General features: G+C 45.4%; 1 protein-coding gene across 5 annotated transcripts in view; it reads left to right on the forward strand.

Annotated features, from left to right (window-relative positions):
* Tln2 (talin 2) overlaps nt 1-20235 on the forward strand; it is a 427686-nt gene that overhangs the window by 305796 nt on the left and 101655 nt on the right. For all 5 annotated transcript variants that reach the window (XM_075965369.1, XM_075965372.1, XM_075965373.1 and 2 more), the window contains 5 exons: nt 5164-5372; nt 6437-6556; nt 8471-8668; nt 9717-9856; nt 18725-18818. In XM_075965369.1, coding sequence (XP_075821484.1) covers nt 5164-5372; nt 6437-6556; nt 8471-8668; nt 9717-9856; nt 18725-18818 — 761 coding nt within the window. The remainder of the gene's footprint in view (nt 1-5163; nt 5373-6436; nt 6557-8470; nt 8669-9716; nt 9857-18724; nt 18819-20235) is intronic.

The raw sequence follows: 20235 nt of genomic DNA on the forward strand, positions 1-20235 counted from the left end.
AGACAGGTGACAGTGGCCTCTGTGTGACTCTTCCTCCTGTGTGTGGAATAGACCACAGAAAGCAGGGACACTGACAGCCAGACTGCTGAATTCGTCTAGATAAGATGGCGATCTTCTGTGAGCATTGGTCAGCTTTCTGTCACTCAAGTAAAATAGTTGAGGTAATTAGCTTCCATAGAGAAAAGGTTTATTTTGGCACGTGGTGACTCTAGTCTATAATGATGGCATAAGATGGCAGGAGAATGCAGTAAAACAAAACCGCTTACGTCATGGCCAGTGAGAAGGAAGACACAAAGGGTGTCTCCCATAGCCATCTTCCAGAGCACATGGCCGGTGTCCTGAAGTCCTTCCACTCGGCCCTGTGTCGTGAAGCTATTAGCATCACCTTGTCTTTAACACATGGACCTTTGGTGTTCAAGCATTCACCATCTAGAATATGGCAGTGGTGCATACAGGGTGGTAGATGAAAGAAGCAAGCTGACACTGCTTGGTGACTGGTAAGGATGTGGCAGACATGGAGATAAGGAGAAAAACAAGGATTCTTGGCCCGTCAGCTAAATGAAGGGTTCCGTGAGCTGCTAGAGTTAAGATCGCAAGATTGCTAGGGTCGAGGGTTGAAGTTCAAGGATGCAGTTCAGTTCTAACTTCAGATGGACTTGGCTTAAAGTACTTAGTGTGTGTACCTATAGAGATGCTGTAGGCAGCTTGCTCTCTGACTTTCTTAGAAGAGGAGGCTTGGCTGGAAATGGAGATTTTGTAATTATTAGTTTAGCCATGCTCATTGAAACCTTAACTGTGGAAAAGTTTGCCTGGAGTGAGTGGTCGATTGGGAAAAGGTTAACTAGTGAAGCATGAAGCCGAATGATAGACATGGGAGCCACATCCATGGGTGAGAGATAACGTGTCTCTGGAGACAAAGAGCTACTGCCCAGAGAGTCCCATGGGGCAATGGAGATGCCTCCATTAGCTTTAGGAGTAAGGAGGTCCTTGCCCATCTGGTTGGGGGCAGTTTCAGCAACTGAAGAGTGTGGGGAGCAAGGAAAGAGAGAGCAAGGTGGACAGTTCCTCACTGAGTCCAGGATCCCTCCTTCCATGTTTGAGACGTGGAATGTTCAGGGGCTACATATTAATTATTAGTGGGCTGTACCAGAATGTAAGTGGGTTTTTGTTTGGCCAGTTAAATAGTCCAAATACATTTCTAAATCATTCAACATAGCTACGTACAAGCTTTTACTCAAAACAGAGTAAAAGATTATATCATTTCTAAATTCATCTTGGAGCCTTGCATTTTGGTCCAGCACTGGCTTGGCATGCAATACGTGTGAATTCTGGAAATAACAAACATTCTGAGAGCTGGGTGTGGCAGCATGTGCCTGGAGACAGAAGGATCAGGAGCTCAAAGCTAGCGTGGGGAACATGAGACCCTCTTTGAAAAACAACTTCACAGTATGCTGATATGTTTGATATCTCTTGCTGTCCTGAAACTCTGCTACTGAGTATAACTGAAGATCCAGATGTGAACAAATATCTGTGTTCTCCAAGGATTGTAGCTATGAGAACAGATGTGTGGTCTACAGCCTGCCCCTGCTGGGTTACAGATCTTCATGTACACTTGACCAGAAGAGAAATACGTGGTAGTAGGGTCATGATGAGAAGGAAGAGACATTGCTGATTTTGGCCACATGACCCTATAGTGATTCATGGCTGTGAATGCAGCCATATTGGACATTCAGTGTTCAATGGACTCACTGGTGGCCTTGTTTCATCTTCTTGATGACGTGACTTCCTCTCTCTGGGAAACCTGGTTCCTCCCAAAAGGAGTCTTGTTTGTGCCTTGTGATTTCCCAGTGAGATCTCCATAGAAGGTCCATGGAAAGGACAGGTGCAGGGTCTTCGAGCTTGGCTTTCCAGTTTCTGCCTTTCAGAAATCATCTTAAAGAACAGTAGAGTGGCTCAGTGGGTAAAGATGCTTGCTGCCAAGCCTGATGATCTGAGTTCAATTCCTGGAACCTTCGTGGAGGAAGAAGAGACTGACTCCCACAGTTGTTCTCTGACCTTGTGCATGCCACACCTGCCTACACACGTACACACAGACCTGCATCTAAACTGTCGCATTTGCTCACACAAAAGAAGTAAATAAAATGTCATCTTAAAATTTTTATATCTTCTTAACCTATAAAATATTTTCTATCTAGTAGCTTTATGTAAGCACAGCTTTTCTAAATGCGTATTGTGAATGTTTCATTTTTTAAATTCTTACAAAATTTGAATAGAAGTGGATTTAAGAATCCAAATAATAAAAGGGAAGTGGCAATAGGAGATGTCTTTAAAAAAGAAAAATCACAGCCTCGAATCTTCAACAGTCAGTTCTCAGTTACTCCTGAAGCGTTTGGGAAGCTATGGCCTATGAGAGAGCCAGCAGTCTAGACATACACTTGGCAGGGCAGACGGTGAGATAGATGATAGCCTGACCACATCTGGAGTTCTTCTGCGTGAGGACATCCTTCAACCCTGAGCCAAAAGCTGAAACAGAAAGTGTTTCTCCTCTGGCCTTAGCTTTATTTATCCTTGTGTTTTCTATTCTGGACTTCTTAGTGCCTGCACACACACAAACACACACACAGACCTGTCACTCACACATAACACACACATACACACAACTATCACACGCACACACATACCTGTCACACACATCCCATGCACAACATATCTGACACACATATCACACACACACAAAAGAAAGACATCCCGAGTTTGATGCCCTTCTTTTCCATAGGCTGGCCGACAAAGCATAGATTGACAGTATTGTGACCTGCCATGGTTAGGCTGCAGTACTCCAGCCCAGCTGTGCGACACGCAGATCATTCATTGAGTCTGCAGCTACAGAGATGGCTTTATGGGGTCTGGGGCTTTTCTTCTTACGGAGCCTCATGGGTATGACAGGGAAGGCCGCCAGCTGTGTCTGAGATGACTCGAAGAACAGCTCTGAAGAAAGCTATACTCCAGCCTAAAAGGAGTAGCTTTCGTGCATAGTGCCAATAAGAGGCCCTCACACCTCAGTGTTCCCAAGAACATTTTAAAGACTGTGTGGCAGGAAGCTAGGAACCTCAGCTCCAGCTCCAGTACTGCCTAGGAAGTGTCCTGTGGTCAGGACACTGCCACTGCTAGGCCTTCTGGGCAACCATTCCTTGAGTAAAACTCCATGGTAGATCAGACCCCTTTGTTCACAGGAGAAAGTCCCCTGCCCTCCGTCCTCTCTGTGGTGGTCTCGGGGTCCTCATGGTTGGACATGTGTTTGTTCCGCATGAAGTGATGCTGAACCTTTAGAGGACTGGTGTACATTCATTGTGGCTCCACAGACCTGCTGTCTGCATCAAAATGGATTTAAAGATAGGCACTCACAAGAAGAGATCCAATAGCCACTAAATGTATTTAAGTGTTGTCAACATCATTCCCATACTAGTTAGTTTTAGCTGACAGCTTGACACAGCCTAAAATTACCTGGAAAGGGAATCCTTAAAGCAAATTAAGATCTATTTTTTATGTGTATGAGTGTTTTGCCTGCATGAATGTATGTATATGTACCATGTGCAGGGCCAGTGCCCTCAGAGGTGAAAAGAGTCTCAGATCCCCCAGAACTGGATTATCAACAGCCGTGAGCCATCATGTGGTTGCTGGGAACCTCTGCAAGAACAACACGTGTTTTTTATTGCTGAACCATCGCTCTAGCCTCATGGAAAGAGAATCTTAGTGAGGAATTGTCTAGCCCAGCTTGGCCAATGCACTTGTCTATGTGTGAGGTCTTGATTTCTGGGCCATCTAACGTCCTAGCAAATTGTAGGCAGCCTCATTCCCTAGGCATGGGAGACGAAAATGCAAGCAAGGAGCCACCATACCTTGGTTTTCTTTCTCTGCTTTCAACGGTGGATGTGGTGGTTTGAGTTCCTGTTTTGACTCCCTACAGTAATAAACGACAATCTGGAATTATTAGCTGAGCAAACCCTTCTCTCCCCTGCGTTGTTTATTGTTATTTGTCATAGCGACGGAATAGAACTTGGATGGTTACTTCTCATGCAGCTACAGACCCTCAAATTCCAACCCCAACGGTACCCACAGCTTCTCACTGTTGTCTGTGGGGTGTGTAAAGGCAGAACCATTCTGGAATCCTGCTGTGTACTATTTTCTAAAGCTACGTTAGCCCTCTGTGACTCAGCAACTCAAATCCTAGGCTTTATTCAAGATAAAGTGATTCCACATGTTCACCTGCATGCATGCACAAGACCTTTCTTGGGAGTTTGATCTCAAACACAAAACGGCTTAACTGTCCATCAGCAGAAGGACAGATATGCAAATGTTAGAACATTTGTGTAAGATCAGATAGGAGGAGAGAGAAATAGTTCCACAGAGCAGCACCACTTGAACTCACAGCCTTGATAGTTAGAAAACAGATACTGCATGTTGTGTGGTTCCTTTAAGCCAGCCTAACATGACAGATGAGATTAATTACTTTCGGTGTGAGGAGCATTGCTGGGAAAGGACACTGTAATGGTGTATGTATCACTATGCAAATTCACTGAAGTTTTCTCTCTCTTTTGTGTGTATAGTTCATGCCCAGTAAAGACAATTGGGCAGATTAGTATATTAAAATAACAAACATTCTGTGTACTGCATCTGCATGCCTGCTCCCATGTAAGTGGCATTTTAGATCTAGGGACATGTATGGCAGTGGAAATTGGAGCATGGAGGGGGCTGGAGAGATGGCTCTGTGGTTAAGAGTGCTGACTGCTCTTCCAGAGGACCCAGGTTCAATTCCTACCACCCACATGGCAGTTAACAGCTGTCGGTAACTCCAGGATCTGACACCCTCAGATAGACATACATGCAGGCAAAACACCAATGCCAATAAAATAAAAATAAATAAATTATTAGGAAAATAAATATATATATATATATATATAAAAGAAAGAAATTGGAGCATGGAACATGTCATATATTGTGATGTCTACATTGATTGGCTTGGACACAAGGGAGTGAGCTACTTCATTGAGAAACACAGTAACTCACATTTGTCAGAAGAATAGTCTAGACTCCAGGGTTATCATAGAGGAGAAATGTAACTTCTGATGGAATTTAATAGAAACTCCAACTGGCTTCTCTCTGCAGGAGTGGCAGCTAGAGAAACTGCCCAAGCTCTGAAAACATTGGCCCAGGCTGCCCGAGGAGTGGCTGCATCCACAAATGACCCCGAGGCTGCTCACGCCATGTTAGATTCTGCTCGGGATGTGATGGAGGGCTCTGCCATGCTCATCCAAGAAGCCAAGCAGGCCTTAATTGCACCAGGGGATACAGAAAGTCAGCAGAGGCTAGCCCAGGTGAGCCTGGGAACCGGGAACCATGGTCATTGGGCTTGTGAATTCCAGATATGTTTTCCTGGCAGTAATTCTAGGGACTCGGTAGGTATTTTCAGATCTTTCCAAGTGTGTGTGGTAGCAAGCTGGACCATACATGATGCTCACGGTTATGTCTTACTTAGCATTTCCCACATTAATGTGGCATCTACTTAATTCACAGTCAACAAGTGACTTGGGGGCTTTGAATTCTCTTCAGCTCGGGACTCCAGACATAGCATGCTTGCTCAGGGCTTGCGTCTTCTTCACCAAACTCTTCCTAGTGAAGCAGATATAATACAGGTCCAGCTACCTAAAAGTCCCTTAACCTCTTCTGCTGATTCTTCAGCTACAATGAAACTAACTGGCTAGGGGTAATCTGAGCGGTGTTCTCAACATGGGACTGGGAAGGTATCTTAGAACTAAACAAAATGTCGCTGCCACTTCCCGGCTTCCCTTTTAACTGAGGCGACCAGAGCTTGCAAGCAGGGAGTCATTTCAGTATTCCTGAAAGGCAGCATGCGGGCATCTTCACCAGGTTGGGCTGGTTGTACTCGAGCACCCTCCTTGTCTATCGTGAAAGTGAGGTCTTGAGGTGGGTGAGCCTCAGAGGGTCAATGAGAAGAATCAGCCACTGGTTTAGCTATGCTCCCAAGAATTTAAGTATAATTTCAACCTTGGGGACCTCAGCAGGACTCCAGATAAGGGAGGCATTTCTGTTTCATTTAAGAGAAGGTGCCTATGCTTTAGGACCTGGTCTCATATTAGAGAATTCTGTGTTGGGATTCCAGAGCTGTAGCTCATCCTGGCCCTGGGGAACAGGTAGCACATGCAGCATTTAGGCTGTTACCCCAGCCCCAGGGTAGCAGTGACTGGAGACCTGGCCAAGCTGATTTAGTTTAGTTAACAGTGTTGGGTGGCTGCCAGTGAATCATTCCCATGTCGGTGGCAGCTCTGCTTGTTTTCTCTGCTCTTTCTCAACAAACGTGCAAAGGCATTTGTGCCGGAAGTGGCTTTCTTAAGGTGCTTCCCTCCCTCTGTGTGTGCAGGTGGCGAAAGCCGTGTCTCACTCCTTGAATAACTGCGTGAATTGCCTCCCTGGCCAGAAGGATGTGGATGTGGCCTTGAAGAGCATCGGGGAGTCCAGCAAGAAGCTGCTTGTAGATTCGGTGAGGTCCTTGTATGGGAAGGGGTACCTAGTTGCTGTCTACCCAAGGAAGGAGCATGACTTTCCCCTTCCTGGATCTCTGAGCATCTTTCTCTTAGGAGTCCTGATGTTCTGCCGTTTTTCTATTTCCTTTCTGGTCAACAAAATTCCCAAGGGAGGAATTGTCGAGGAAGAGTTTGTACTGGCGCGAGTGCACTTGTTTGTGCAGTTACATGCATGCATTTATGTGCGCATGCCTCTGGAGACCAGAGGACAGCTTCAGGTGTCATTCCTTGGGTGCCTTCCGCTTTTTGTTTGAGGCAGGATCTCTCAGTGACCTGTAACCTCAAGGCTAGGCTGGCTGGTCAGTGAGTTTTCTCTTCCCACCATGACGGGGGTTACAGGTGTGCATCCCCACTCCCAGATTTTTATGCACGTGAATCGAACTCCAGTCTTCATGTTCATATGGCAACCCCTTTACCAATCGAACCATCTCCCCGACCCCCGGGGTAGAGCTTTTAACATTAACGCTTTTTTTTTCTTTGAGTATATATTTACTCTTGAGTCACCTGAGTGGGACAGAAAAGAGGCTGTGATCATCTGGGTCTTTATCAGGGCATGACCGATGGTGACAGACAGTCCAAGGAGAGAGGGGCACCTACTCAAGACTAAAAAAGAAGGCATCATAAGGGTTTTTGCCTTGGAGCCCTCTCCTAGCCCACGCTGAAGGGGAAGCATGGGACACATTTGTCTGCTTCTGGGTCCAAGAGCCTAGTGGTGTGTGTGAGTGCTTAGTAGCGTCTGCAGCCTTGATGGCTGTAATCCCACAAGTGACACTGTGCTTGGGTGTAGTCCCCCCCTCACCTTTAAGTTATTTACAAGGACCACTAATAAAACAAAGTTGGTAGTTATTTGTTAAGAAGAATGGATTCGAAGTTGGCTATCATCAATCACTTAGCTCTAAAAAGCTCAACCTGAGAGTTTGTGTCATGAGAGACACACAAGAGGATAGAGACTGGATCCCAGAGTTGAGTTGTCCGGGCATGAATCCTCACCCTGCCATTTCAGGGAGTGTCCGTGACTGGACAGTAGCTGCTTTCACCACATTTAACCTCTGTTGACTGCAAAGTGGGTGATCCATAAGTGTGGTTGGATGGATGGTGGATGGATGGATGGATGGATGGATGGATGGATGGATGGATGGGTGGATGGGTGGACGGATGGTAGATAGATGGGTGGATGGATGGTGGATAGATGGAGGGAGGGAGGAGGGAGGGAGGGAGGGAGGGAGGGAGGGAGGGAGGGAGGGAGGGTGATGTGTTGAAGGCCTGGCTTAACATGGGCTCACACTGCATAGCTTTGTATAAACTAGGGGTATAACCACTCCAGGGTGTAGTTGAGGGAAAGATTTTTTATTGTATATATAAGGGAAATTACAGACAGAGGCTTCTAGAAGAGTCGATAGCAGGGAGAGAAAGTGATAAACTGAACATGGCCAGCAGACTTGATCAGGTTATGAGACGAGGGGGTTGGGATGGGAGAGAGGAAGTTGAAGAGAGTAAGTAAGTCAAAGTAGAGAGAGTGGGTCAAGAGAGGAAGACAAGAGAGAGAGGGGCGAGCAAGTGCGTGGCTGAAGTGGCAGGGTTATGTGGGGATGAGAAGCAGGGTGAGGAAAGCCTTGAGCTGGAGTTAGCCGAAAGGGTGGGGTGAGAAGAGCCACAGGTACTTGTTATCGGAGGCAGCCTGGAAGCCAGCATGCTCTTCAGTATGCTGATAGGCACCTCAGATAGCCATCTGTTTCTCTTGGACCTGCCATCCTCTCCCTGGATGACTCAGAAGCACATCCCTGGGCAGTCACCGTTCCTTCCACAATACCGTCCTTCACTCCCTTATGCAAGGTAAAGCTTCCCATGGCCTGTGCCTTTTGTCCCCATAGCTACCTCCGAGCACAAAGCCTTTCCAGGAAGCCCAAAGCGAGCTGAACCAGGCTGCTGCTGATCTGAACCAGTCTGCTGGGGAAGTTGTCCACGCCACGCGGGGCCAGAGTGGAGAGCTGGCGGCTGCTTCTGGAAAGTTCAGTGATGACTTTGATGAGTTCCTGGATGCTGGCATTGAGATGGCTGGCCAGGCTCAGGTAGGCGGGAAGGCGGTTTGCATTGCTCCCCTGAGCCTCCTCACCCTGGTAGACCCTCCAGCTGAGGGCAGCCGGGCAGGCGAGTGGGAGACAGCATCCTGTAAACAAGCCACATCACCTTCCTTGACTGCCTTGGAAATTCTGTGACCTCACAGGCTTGGCATGCTCAGCCATGGTGGGGATGGTGGTGACTTTTCCCACGGTCCATCCGCAGAGCCTATTGCATTGGTGCAGGGTCGGGGGTGGGGGGCATCAGGAGCAGAGAGAATTTTTATCAGAGGTGAGGTGGGCTAATACACAAACATGAACACACATATGTGTGTATTTGTAGTTTGGCGAACTCACTTAATGGATTACATCTGGTACTTTCAGATGATTAAAAATGACCTCATTCAGGTAGAGATGAGCCGCTGGGAACATGACTGGTCTGGCATCAGATATCAGGACTGTTTTTTTTTTTTCTGTTGTTGTTGTTAATTTGTTTTTCTTTCTTTTTTTTTTGAGGTTTTATGAATTTTTTTTGAGGCTTTATGAGCCCCCTAAAACGATAGCCAGAGTACTTCTTGCTACATTTTCTACAGAAGGTAATTTGTCAGTTAGCAAGCTGGGTAAGAATTGTGTCCCTTCCCCAGTTGGATACTTCCGCGATGCTGTCAGCTGTGATTATCTACACAGTGCTGATCGCTTGTGCCAGGCTGGGATGTGCAAGATGCTTGACAACCCCAGCATTGTTGAGCAAGATGCTCGAATCATTGCCCAGTCTGGGCACTGGGGCAGCTCTCATCCTCCCCCTCCGGTCCTGTAACACTCCCATAGAACACGAAAGCCAAACTCCAGGCTGACCCACTTGGACATGGATTTCCTTCTGCCACGTGCATCTTGCTCTGAGCATCTGCTTGAGGATGCGTAGACTCTGTTTACACGTCTGCACACCGACTTTCCTGATATAGTCTATGCCTCCTCCTCGGGAGTTGTTCCTCGCTCACTGAGAGCTTCCTGGGAAGCTGTGGTCAGTCCCAACTGACTCTGCTTCCTTTTGACTCTCCAGACGAAAGAAGATCAGATGCAAGTGATAGGGAACCTCAAGAACATCTCTATGGCATCCAGCAAGCTGCTGTTAGCCGCCAAGTCTCTCTCGGTAGATCCTGGAGCTCCCAATGCAAAAAACCTCCTGGCTGCGGCTGCAAGGTAGGGGCAGGACAAAATGTGCTTTGTGGGTGTGTAAAGGGTTCTGTCACGGTTGAAGGGTGTGCCAGCATCCTGTCACTTCGGCTGAGCAAAGAATCGCTGCCATCCTTGTTGTCGGGGGTAGAGTAACAAGTACTTATTCTGTAAATTGATGGAACTTTTGGTGTTCTGTAAAAGTAACCCATTCCTGTATTTTGGACCCACCAAAAATGTCTTCACTCTTTCCAGATGGCCTCTTTGGTTCTTACTTAGACTGCGCTGACTTATAAACATGATGGTTTAAGTCGGGTTTTTTTTCATGTTCATGTATAGTGTGGTGTGTGTGTGTGCATGTATGAGTATGTATATGTGTGCTCAGGTGTGTGTTCACACATATAAAAACCTGCAGTGGATGTTGGGACTCATCCTTGAACACAGTGATCAGTGTGTCTTAGTCAAACCCAGCGTTTGCCAATAGAACTAGTAGTCTCACTAGCCTCCTTGCTCTGAGGCACCCCTGTCTCCTTCAGCCAAAGCTAGACTGACATGCAGGCCAACACGATCATTCTGCTCTTTACATAGGTTCTTGGAATCTGAACACTGGTCCCCAAGATTGCTCAGCAATCATCTGAACCGCTGAGCCATCTCCCCGGCCCATAAGTGGGTTGATTAAAACAACATTGTGTTGTTCAGATTTTGCAAGAAGTATATGTTCACTGCAATAGACATCGGGGCATACTTAAAAACAGTGCTCGAGCCATTCTGTAGACACTGGGCTCGTACTACACACTGGCGTCTGTGTTGGATTCGGTTTTAGGTGTTCTACCCATCACTTGCAGGAGAGCATTGGTTTAGGGTCGATAGGATGACAACAGATGTACACTGTTGTTGAGCTGAATTAAAGTGTGAAACCGAGTTTGGGGTGACTTCAGACCCTTCCCCCACTCACTCAGGGATGCCCTTGGGCTCCGTAGGTAGGATTGATGGCTGCTCTGTGTGGCCCTGGGCTGCTGTGCTGGCCCAGGACTGACTCACACAGGCTCACACTCATTTTCCCACACTTCAAGCAAAGGCTGCCTTGTGATTCTACTTATTTTGAGACAGGGTCTCTCTGGGTAGCCCTGGATGTCCAGGAACTTCCTATGTAGACTAGCCTGGCCTGGAACTCCCAGAGATCAGCTTGCCTCAGCCTCCCCCTTATCAGGATCAGAGGCATGCCCTTGACTTGCATTTGATTTTTAACTTGGTGTTTGTTTGTTTTATTTTGTTGTTGTCCTGTCTTTAAGCTGTCTGAGTTCAAAACCTTGAATTCTAATCCGAGGTGCTTTAATAGTCTTCCTGCCCGGTCAGATGTTCAGATGGCTCAACCTGCCCACGCTTGGCTACCTGTAAAGTGGGGTGTAAGCACCAGCTGCCTTCAACAGGTTTTAGCTTTTGTGCTGCTAATAGTGGCATTCTGACTCTCCTCCCTTGTTGACGTGAGCGAGGTTTTTTCTATTATTTATTTATTTATTTTTTGCTTTGACAGTGTATATTGATGAGAGCAACCTAAGGAAACGGTTTTATTTGGGGCTCAAACTTAAGGGTAGAGTCCGTCATGGCAGGGAAGTCATGGCAGCCGGTCCCATTGTCTCTGCTCTCAGGAAGGAGATCGGTGAATGCTGGTGCTAAGGCCCCAGCCCATGGACTGGTGCTATCCACAACTAGGGTGACTTCCTCATATCTGTTAGCACAATCAGGAATCTTCCTCTCAGGCACATGCGGTGCTCCCCCAGCCCATGGACTGGTGTTACCCACAGTTAGGGTGACCTTCTCAGCTCTGTTAGCACAATCTGGAATCTTCTTCTTAGGCACGTGTAGTGATTTGTCTCCTGGGCGATTCCAGCGCCTGTCAAGTTGACAGTCAATATGAGCGATTGGAGCAGCAGGACATGTAGTGGCAAACAGTAGCCAGAGTCACAGGGGACGGCAAAATTCGCCTCTCATCAACCTGCTCCAGTCTGTACTTCACTTGTGATCGCTCTGGTAGAGCAAAGGCCTTCCCTTGACAGTGGGCGTGGGGTCAAGGTGGGTGTCTGTTCTAGTTGGACCCCCTCTTTGAAAGGCTTCTTTTTTTTCTTACTTTTTTTTCTGCCAAGAGCCTTTGGGAAAGATGTTTCCAGGTGTCTGAACTCCAATGTTTTTTTTATTATCTTCATTTTTTGCATCATTTCCAAGTTGTAGTTTCTAGCTTTAATGAGCTGTTCACTCTCTTGAGCTGTGGGAAGAAGGGGAGAATATAAATTGGCTTTTTAAAAGCAAACTGTAGAAGGCCAGACAGACCAGAAAAGAGTGATGGCTCCAGGTATCCACAGGCCCCCTGGTGGTGGCTCTGAGAGCAGGCGCCCAGATGGAAAATCTCAGCCAGTGACCCAGCTTTCAGCCTGGAACTTGAGGGTTAGCTTTGGGTTTTATTTATTTTTATTTTATTTTATTTTATTTTTGTTGTTGTTGTTTTGAGACAGGATTTCTCTGTGTAACAGCTTTGGATATCTTGGAACTCGCTTTGAAGACCATGTTGGCCTCGAACTCACAGAGACCCGCCTGCCTCTGCCTCTCAAGTGCCACCACCGCCTGGGGAGCCTGAGATTTTTAAAGCCAAGAAGGTAGTCAAAACATCTCACTTGAAAGTGTAGAATAGAAGTGACGCGATGATCCTAACACCTCCTTTATGATTTCTGTGTGTATTTTGGCTCCTTCTGCTCCTGGGTGGTTTCTGGTTCCTCCGCAGGCACTCCAGCCAGATCCAGGAGTCGGGCAAGCTTTGTCTGTTTAGGGGAGCATCTGTTCATGCTTGTTTCATAGGTTCTTTGTAAAAATGTATGTTAGGGGCCACGGCCAGTGCTGGGTGCTGGGTTCTGGTTGTTAGGTACACACACAGGCTCATACAGATACCTAGAAGGATGAACAACAGCGTCCTCTGTCTTCAGGTCCATAGTCCTCTCCATTCTAGCGACAGCCCAGCCTGCTTGTTCCTCTGGCATGGCTCTGGCTGGCCCGGCCTGTTGCTCTCAATCCTGCTGTACCACTTGTTCTTTGGGGCTCTGTGATCCTTCATGCTTCGGGCATAGAAGTTGCCTTTGAAAAAAAAATACTGGGGTTATCTTTTCCTCACCTCTGAACCCCGCCTCAGTGCCTCAGGGGGCTGAGAGCCCTCATCTGGCTCCTCCCCTCCCTGGAGCTGGTCTCTTGGTCTGACACTCCTGGAACTTGGGCCTGGAATGGAAAACCAGTCTCGAGCTGCAGGAAGGGCCCATTCCCTCTGAGCATGGTCCCCACTGATTGACATTAGCATGCATCACGCTGGCCACAGATCAGCCGACTGGTTGTTTTCTTGTCTTCTGAGGGTCTTCGCTAGGAAATGGAGGCTTCTTGCATCCCCTTGGTTCCTGCTAGAAAGGCTTCTTTCTATCTCCAGAGACTGTGACAAAAGATTACCGTGGACGCTGCACAAAGGGAAGATGGCGTGCACCCAATAAAATAGAAAAATATAAATGGCAGTTTCTTTTCTTTGGTCTCATCCAAAACGTTCTCAGCCTTTATCCAGCCAGAATCTAACTCAGCATAGCTTCTTTCAATGTCCTTAGTCCTCATTCAAACCTTTGTTTGTACAGAATCCCAGCCCCATGATTGAGGTTGTTGGGGTTTTTCCCCATGCTTTTATCTGGTTATTGTCAGCAATTTATCGTGTTCTGCCTCATGTCATGTCTGTCTCGATGTCTTTTCTCATCTTGCTTCTTCAGCCAGATTGTAAAATACAATTAATAGAAACTTAGAGACTGATTGGGGATCAACCTGAAGACTAGAAAAGCAAAGCAGTCAGTCACTGGCTCTTACCTCGACCTCAGTCCGAAAATGGTGATCCTGCCTCCAGGAATCTCAGAATGAAACTGAGAGCTGTCTCCTCCCATCTTATAAATCCTCTCTAGTTCTGGGATTAAAGGCATGCACTGTCTGGTTTCTATGGCAACTAGTGTGGTTACTGGTATTAAAGGAGTATGTTTCCCTTGCCTGGTCTGTAAGGCTGACCACTGGGTCTGTTTTACTCTCTGAACTTACGGCAAGCTTTATTTATTAAAATCCAAATGAAATATCACTACAAGATTGTCAGTACCTTGCTGGCCTAAGATCTCCAAGCCTTGGGCATGATAAGGCCCAGGGGATGCTTTCAGAGAAATTGACTCCCTCTCTCTTCCCTTCCTTGCAGAAGAGACTAGTCATGTTTTGTTTTTCCTCCAAGTTCCTTAACAGGTGACTGTTTGTTTGCCTTGTAATAATTCTAGCACTGCATAGTAAGACTCAGGCTCCAATAAGTAGAGAAAAAAATCCCAATGAGATCTACCAAACTTGAATTAAGTCTGTTCAATAACTCTGGAACAAAATGATTTTACTTTAGAACCCCCCTTAACCTCAGAGGTTGCAGATCTTCATTCCTTAAATACACCTAGATAAAAGACAAAGCATAGGCCAAACAATGGCACACACCTTTAATCCCAGTACTCTGGAGGCAGAGGCAGGTGGATCTCTGTGAGTTCAAGGCCAACCTGATCTACAAAGTGAGCTCCAGGACAGCTAGGGCTGTTACACAAAGAAACTATCTCAAAAAAACCAAGATAGATAGATAGATAGATAGATAGATAGATAGATAGATAGATAGATAGATCGATCAGAGAGAGAGAGAGAGAGAGAAATAGAGCAAGCACAAGAAAACACAATCTGTAGACTGTAAAATATAACTATTTAACCTATGTGGAGGGGGTGTGCATGCACATGTGTGCACACATAGTTACGTATGTGCATGTGGAAGCCAGTGGTAAATGTTGGGTGCCTCATTCAGCCTCTCTCCATCTTACCTCTGAGCCAAGGTCTCTCATTGAGCATGAGCTCAGTCTCACATAGATCGCCTGGTCAGCCAGGCCCAGGCATCTTTTCATCCCTGCTTCCCCATTGTTGGGATCACTGGTGTGCACCACTTCATCTTGCTTTTTATGTGGGTGCTTGGCATCTGAACTCAATTCCTTATACCTACACAGCAAGTACTTTATCAACTGAGCCATCTTCCAAGCCCTAATGTTTTTATATTAAGAAATAAATTAATGTCCATTAAAAAACTGTGGTAAGAATAATAGTAACTGTAGATCAGGCATTTTGAGTTTGCAGAGCCCAAATCCTGCTTGTTTTGGTGACCTTTTTTATTATAATATAAATTGGTCAATGTATAGTTTTTTGAGATTTATTTCAGTTTACATTTTAAAGCAACATTATAAACTTACTATTAACCTTTTTATGCGTTTTAATCTATCATTTGTACAGGGGATGGACTCACACTATTTAGACCATTTTTTTCAATAGTATTTTATTTAGGCATATATCATGAATATTCTAGTACATTAGCACTGTGTCATGCATTATGACTTTTACTGAGCAGCCCCAAACCTTGTTATGTTCTGTGTCCTTATTTAGCAAGTTCTTTATTGGTGCATAGGTAGGGTCCCTGCTCATTCTTTGCTGGAAAAAAAATCACTGCTATCTTGTGAAATACGTAAACGTTACTTCTTGTTGTCAAGTATTTATTTGCCCCTGGACCGCTGAGTTTCTATAGCTCTGTCATGCAGACTCGAAGATGACTTACAGAGATTAATCATACCGTAATTCTATTTGACCATGGCTCAGTTACCTAGGTGACTTGTTTAGAAGTGCAGTGCCATGCCCGCATTTTTGTAGTTTGTCCAACCCCAAACCACTAGTCTGCCTCGTTTTCTTTGGTGTTTTGTTTTGTGTTGTGTTTTCCTTATCTCATCTTTTAGTTTAATTATTTTTCACGGCTACAAAAATAAAAGACTAGGAAAGGGATCTCTTTCTCCCAGCTCTGCGTCCTCTGGATTCGTGAGTTGTAAACACTTTCTAAGTGGAAAACGGCTCACGTAGTTGAGCTTGTGAACCGAGAGCACCTATGGTTGCTATACACAAGATCAGAAGGTCAACATCTCACAGGGTGGGAATAGGTTCAGGAGCCCCGACCCTCGCCCAAGGGACTGTAGGCGGTTGGTGGCTCCTGCATGAGGGAAAACTAGGTGTCCTTAAGGGCGTGGCTCCTAGTAGGTGGATCAGCTCAGTAAATAATTCCACATCCATGAGCTTACAAGCAGCACAAATTAAAGTGGATGGGCTATTATTTTTTTAAAGAGGCAGTGAGGTGAGGAAGGATCTAGGAGAAGTTACAGGGAGGAGTTGGGGGTGAATATGGCCAAGATACATTGTAAGAAATTCTGAGAAGAAATTAATAAAAAATATTTGAAATAAAAATAATAACAATAAATTTAAACCAGGTAGGGGGTGAGAAGATACCTGCTGCACAAGTGTAAGGATCTGCGTTGAGATCCCCAGAACACACATAAAAACCTGAGGTGGCCACTGACTTCTGTATGTAAGCCTAGTGCCGGCCATAAGGGAGGGTGGGGCATCAAAGAGAGGCAAGGACAGATCCTGGGGCCTCACTGGCAAGCTAGTACCAGCTTCAGTGAGAGACCCTGTCTCAAAAAATAGGCTGGAAGGAGAGTAATAGAGGAAGACAGCGAATATTGACCTCTGGTCTCCAGGCACATACACACAAACATAAATACGCATGCGCACACACTCAGAAACACATTTAAGGAGGAATGGATTTGATGGAAAGCTTCTGTGATATCTAGAAATAAGCTCTAATGATCATGTGTTCATAAATCAGGACATTCTCTACGCTTTAGTTTGCCTGTCCCCTCAGAATTGGGTCTTGAGAACTGCCAAGCAGGGTGTGGCATTGAGCTCTCTGAGGAACATTTCAAATGCATACATTGTGGACTGTGCCCTCCCAGGTCACTGAAGCTAGGGATGGCCATGCCACCTTGGTCTTTCCTTTTCTGCTTACATGGAGGAAAGCATGCTTTCTGGTGACACCATAATAAAGCACTTGACAACATGCCAAAGCATCCATCCTACAACCACTATTTTAGGGTTCTCTCTTGAGTCTGAGAATGTTTTTCTCTTTTTCATCCTCCCTAGCTAAGCTTAAAATTAAAAGCAATATTTGATTGCGTAATTCAGCTAAATGCTTTTGTTGGCAACATCATTTTCCATCTAATTTGATATTCTGTGGCAAGCTGAAAAGCCTGTTGAGCTAATAAAATGAGGATCTTTTCTATTTAGATAGTGTTAGTAACTACATGAGTCTTATTTTGGCCTTGCCTGTTCTAGGTTGCTCATCAGCTGTGGCAGGTAGGAAGCATGAGTAGAATTCCGAGCCCTGCCAGAAGTTTGGACCTGTCATAGTCCTGCAGAAGTGGCCTTGGGGTCCGCTTTAGAGCCACACAGGCAGGCATGGATTTAAATCTTTTTATCTATACTTAATTTGTAGCTTCCTCATAAGGAATCATCACATCTTTTGGAGCCTTCATTTATGAAACATAAGAGATTTATTGCTTTTACTGACACACAATATCTGTATATATTATTGACACAGTAGAACAATTTAATACATATGTACAGTGTGCAGTATGTTATCAGTGATTAGCATTTCTTTTGGGGGGGCTAGAGATAGCATTTCTTTTTGTAGCCCTGGCTGTCCTGGAATTTGCTATGTAGACCAGGCAGGTCTTGAACTCAGAGATTCTTCTCCCTCTTCCTCCCCGGTGCTGGGATTAAAGGTATGGGCAACTACTACCCAGCTGGTGATTAGCATTTCTAATGCCTAGGTATTTATTGTTTCTTTGCAATTTCAGACTTATTTTTTAATTTTTAAAAATTGTATGTGTGTGTGTATTTATATTTGAGAGTGGGTGCCAGTTTGTAAGCTACCTGACACAGATACTAGAAATGAAGCTCGGGTCTTTTGCAAGAGTAGTGCTGTCTCTTAATCACTGAGCCATCTCTGAGGCCCTTTGAGACTTACTATAAAACTATAGCGCTGAAGATAGTGTGATATTAGAGAAAGAATAAACCATTGGTCAATGGAACAGAATAGAATCCAGAAGCAGACCTTTACAAACACAGCCAACAGAATGTAATTACAAGAGCAATTCAATGGAGAAAAGTTGTGTCAAAACAGACTTCCGTTTGTCCCTAAACTAAAAACAAAACTTCAGCTTCTATTTCCCACCTTGTAGAAACTAACTCATAATAGAACTTGAGTTGATAAATTATCCATAACCCAGGGCAAGGTAAGCCAGAGGCTTCTCATGGTGGAACAGAAAAAGAAAATTAGGTTTGCCTTTTAAGTTCTGAAAATAGAAAATAATACTGGGGGCTCTGATATAACCCTATTGGTGTTAATAAAAGAAATAGCTATTTCAAAGACTAGGGCTTGGCTACTCAGGCCCAGTCATTCACGCATTCTTTACCGGAAAGTAGAGATTTGAGGTCCTTGGCAGATTTTACTTTCTGCTTGTAGTATTTGAAAATGATCAAAATATACCAAGGCTATCCGAAACATCCTGACTGGATAATCTTGTTCCTTAAAGACTGCCACTGAAGGGTCCTGAAAATGGCGTCAGTACGGTCTTTTTGTTGTTTGCAGCTTTATTGTCTCTAATTAATATATCAAAAGATAGTCCTAATTTCTTAAGGGAACTATTAGAGCCCTTGAGAAATCAGAGGAGTAATCAGAAATAAGGTAGGGAGTCTGCCTTCCCTCTTCCCTGGGTGTGTTTTATTAGGGTTGTATAGGGAGAGCTTGTGGAAGAGGCCTCATGGGATCACAGTCTAAATAGTTAGTTCTAACCTCTGCCGAGGAAAACACTGAAATATGTAGTCACATAAAATAGTAAGATGAAGCAGTAACACCTAAGCCCGTGCTCCCTTCTGTTCCTGCCCTAGAGCTGTGACAGAGAGCATCAATCAGCTCATCATGTTGTGTACCCAGCAGGCCCCTGGGCAGAAGGAGTGTGACAACGCCCTGCGGGAGCTTGAGGTGAGTGTCCTGGAAGACTTGGGGCGGGGAGGGGATGGGAGCACTCAGCGCTTGTGTCTGTGGGTCTCTATCCGTGTTTGGTGACTGTCTCTCTTCTGTCTTCACCTTCTCTCTCTCCTAGGAGGCTGGGAGGAGCTAGAGAAAATGGCATTTTGTAGTATTTTTGCCCCTGTTCCTTTTCTGTCTAGGCCAACGTGTATTTTGTAAAAGAAACTTTCAGTTCAAACAGGAAGTGGTATTGAGTATAGACGACCTATGAGCAAACTTTATCTACAAAGTAGAGATTATTCTCAGACAACTGGGAGAGATAAGGAGGCTGGGGCTGGGGAACGGGTGTAGCTGGTAAAGGACTCGCCACAGACAGGAGCTCCTAACAACCAAACTCAGCCGTGAGACATGGGATGTTCACTGCTCTAGCATGCTCATTTCAGTTAAAAAATATGGCACCCCTAGAGGTGGTAGCACCTGCCTTTAATCCCAGCACTCGGGAGGCAGAGGCAGGTGGATGGCTCTCTGTGAGTTCGAGGCCAGCCTGGTCTACAGAATGAATTCTAGGACATCGAAGGCCACACAGAGAATCCCTGTCTTGAAAAATCAATGTGTGTGTGTGTGTGTGTGTGTGTGTGTGTGTGTGTGTGTGTGTGTGTGTGTGTGTATGTGTGTGTGTATAATGATGCATGGGCAATTGGTCTAAATAAGATTTGTTAGCGTAGGTACCCTGTGCTTTAAAGGTGTTCTTGATTGCCAATTTGGTGGCTTTTAACTAGTACTGAAAAGATTTTAGTTACCCAAGAAGAGGCTTGCAATGAAGTAAGCTCCCTCCTTGCACAGCCCACTTTTCTGTATCTTTAAATGGATGTGCATCAGCAGCTCCCATTATCCCAAGTGCACCCTATGGAACTCGGCTGCTTGTCATTTGTTAACTGTGCTCCCTGAGGCTGCTGACCCTAGTGTGCAGTCTATTGATGATGAGCAGATTCAGGGGTCCACCCCAGGCTGTCAGTCACTGGAGGAACTCCTCCTGGGTGCTAATCCAAGGTCATTGTGCTGAGAGAGCTAGTGACTTTTTTTTTTCTGATTTGGAGAGATAGAGAAATCGAACTCTACCCATTTTTTTAAATGGGTGCCTAAACAAGAGTAGACTTTTTCTATACTGCTTAAACCAATAACAAATGAACCATCCCAATGGACCATCTTTGGGAATCACCTTCTTCCATGTACTTCCATTAGAAGGTTCCAGAACTGAAATATTGGAATCCTTCTTAACAGTGGATGAGTAAACGAATGTGCACTTGGAATGGAAGCTCTTCAGAGTTACCCAGTGGAGAAATTGTGGTCGCCAACCATGAATATATTGCTTTGCATTAACTTCCAATTTCGTTTTAAAAGTTTCCCTGTAGATAACAAGCTTCTGATA

The sequence above is a fragment of the Microtus pennsylvanicus genome, chromosome 3, assembly GCF_037038515.1.
Source record: "Microtus pennsylvanicus isolate mMicPen1 chromosome 3, mMicPen1.hap1, whole genome shotgun sequence".
NCBI classification, from domain to species: Eukaryota; Metazoa; Chordata; class Mammalia; order Rodentia; family Cricetidae; genus Microtus; species Microtus pennsylvanicus.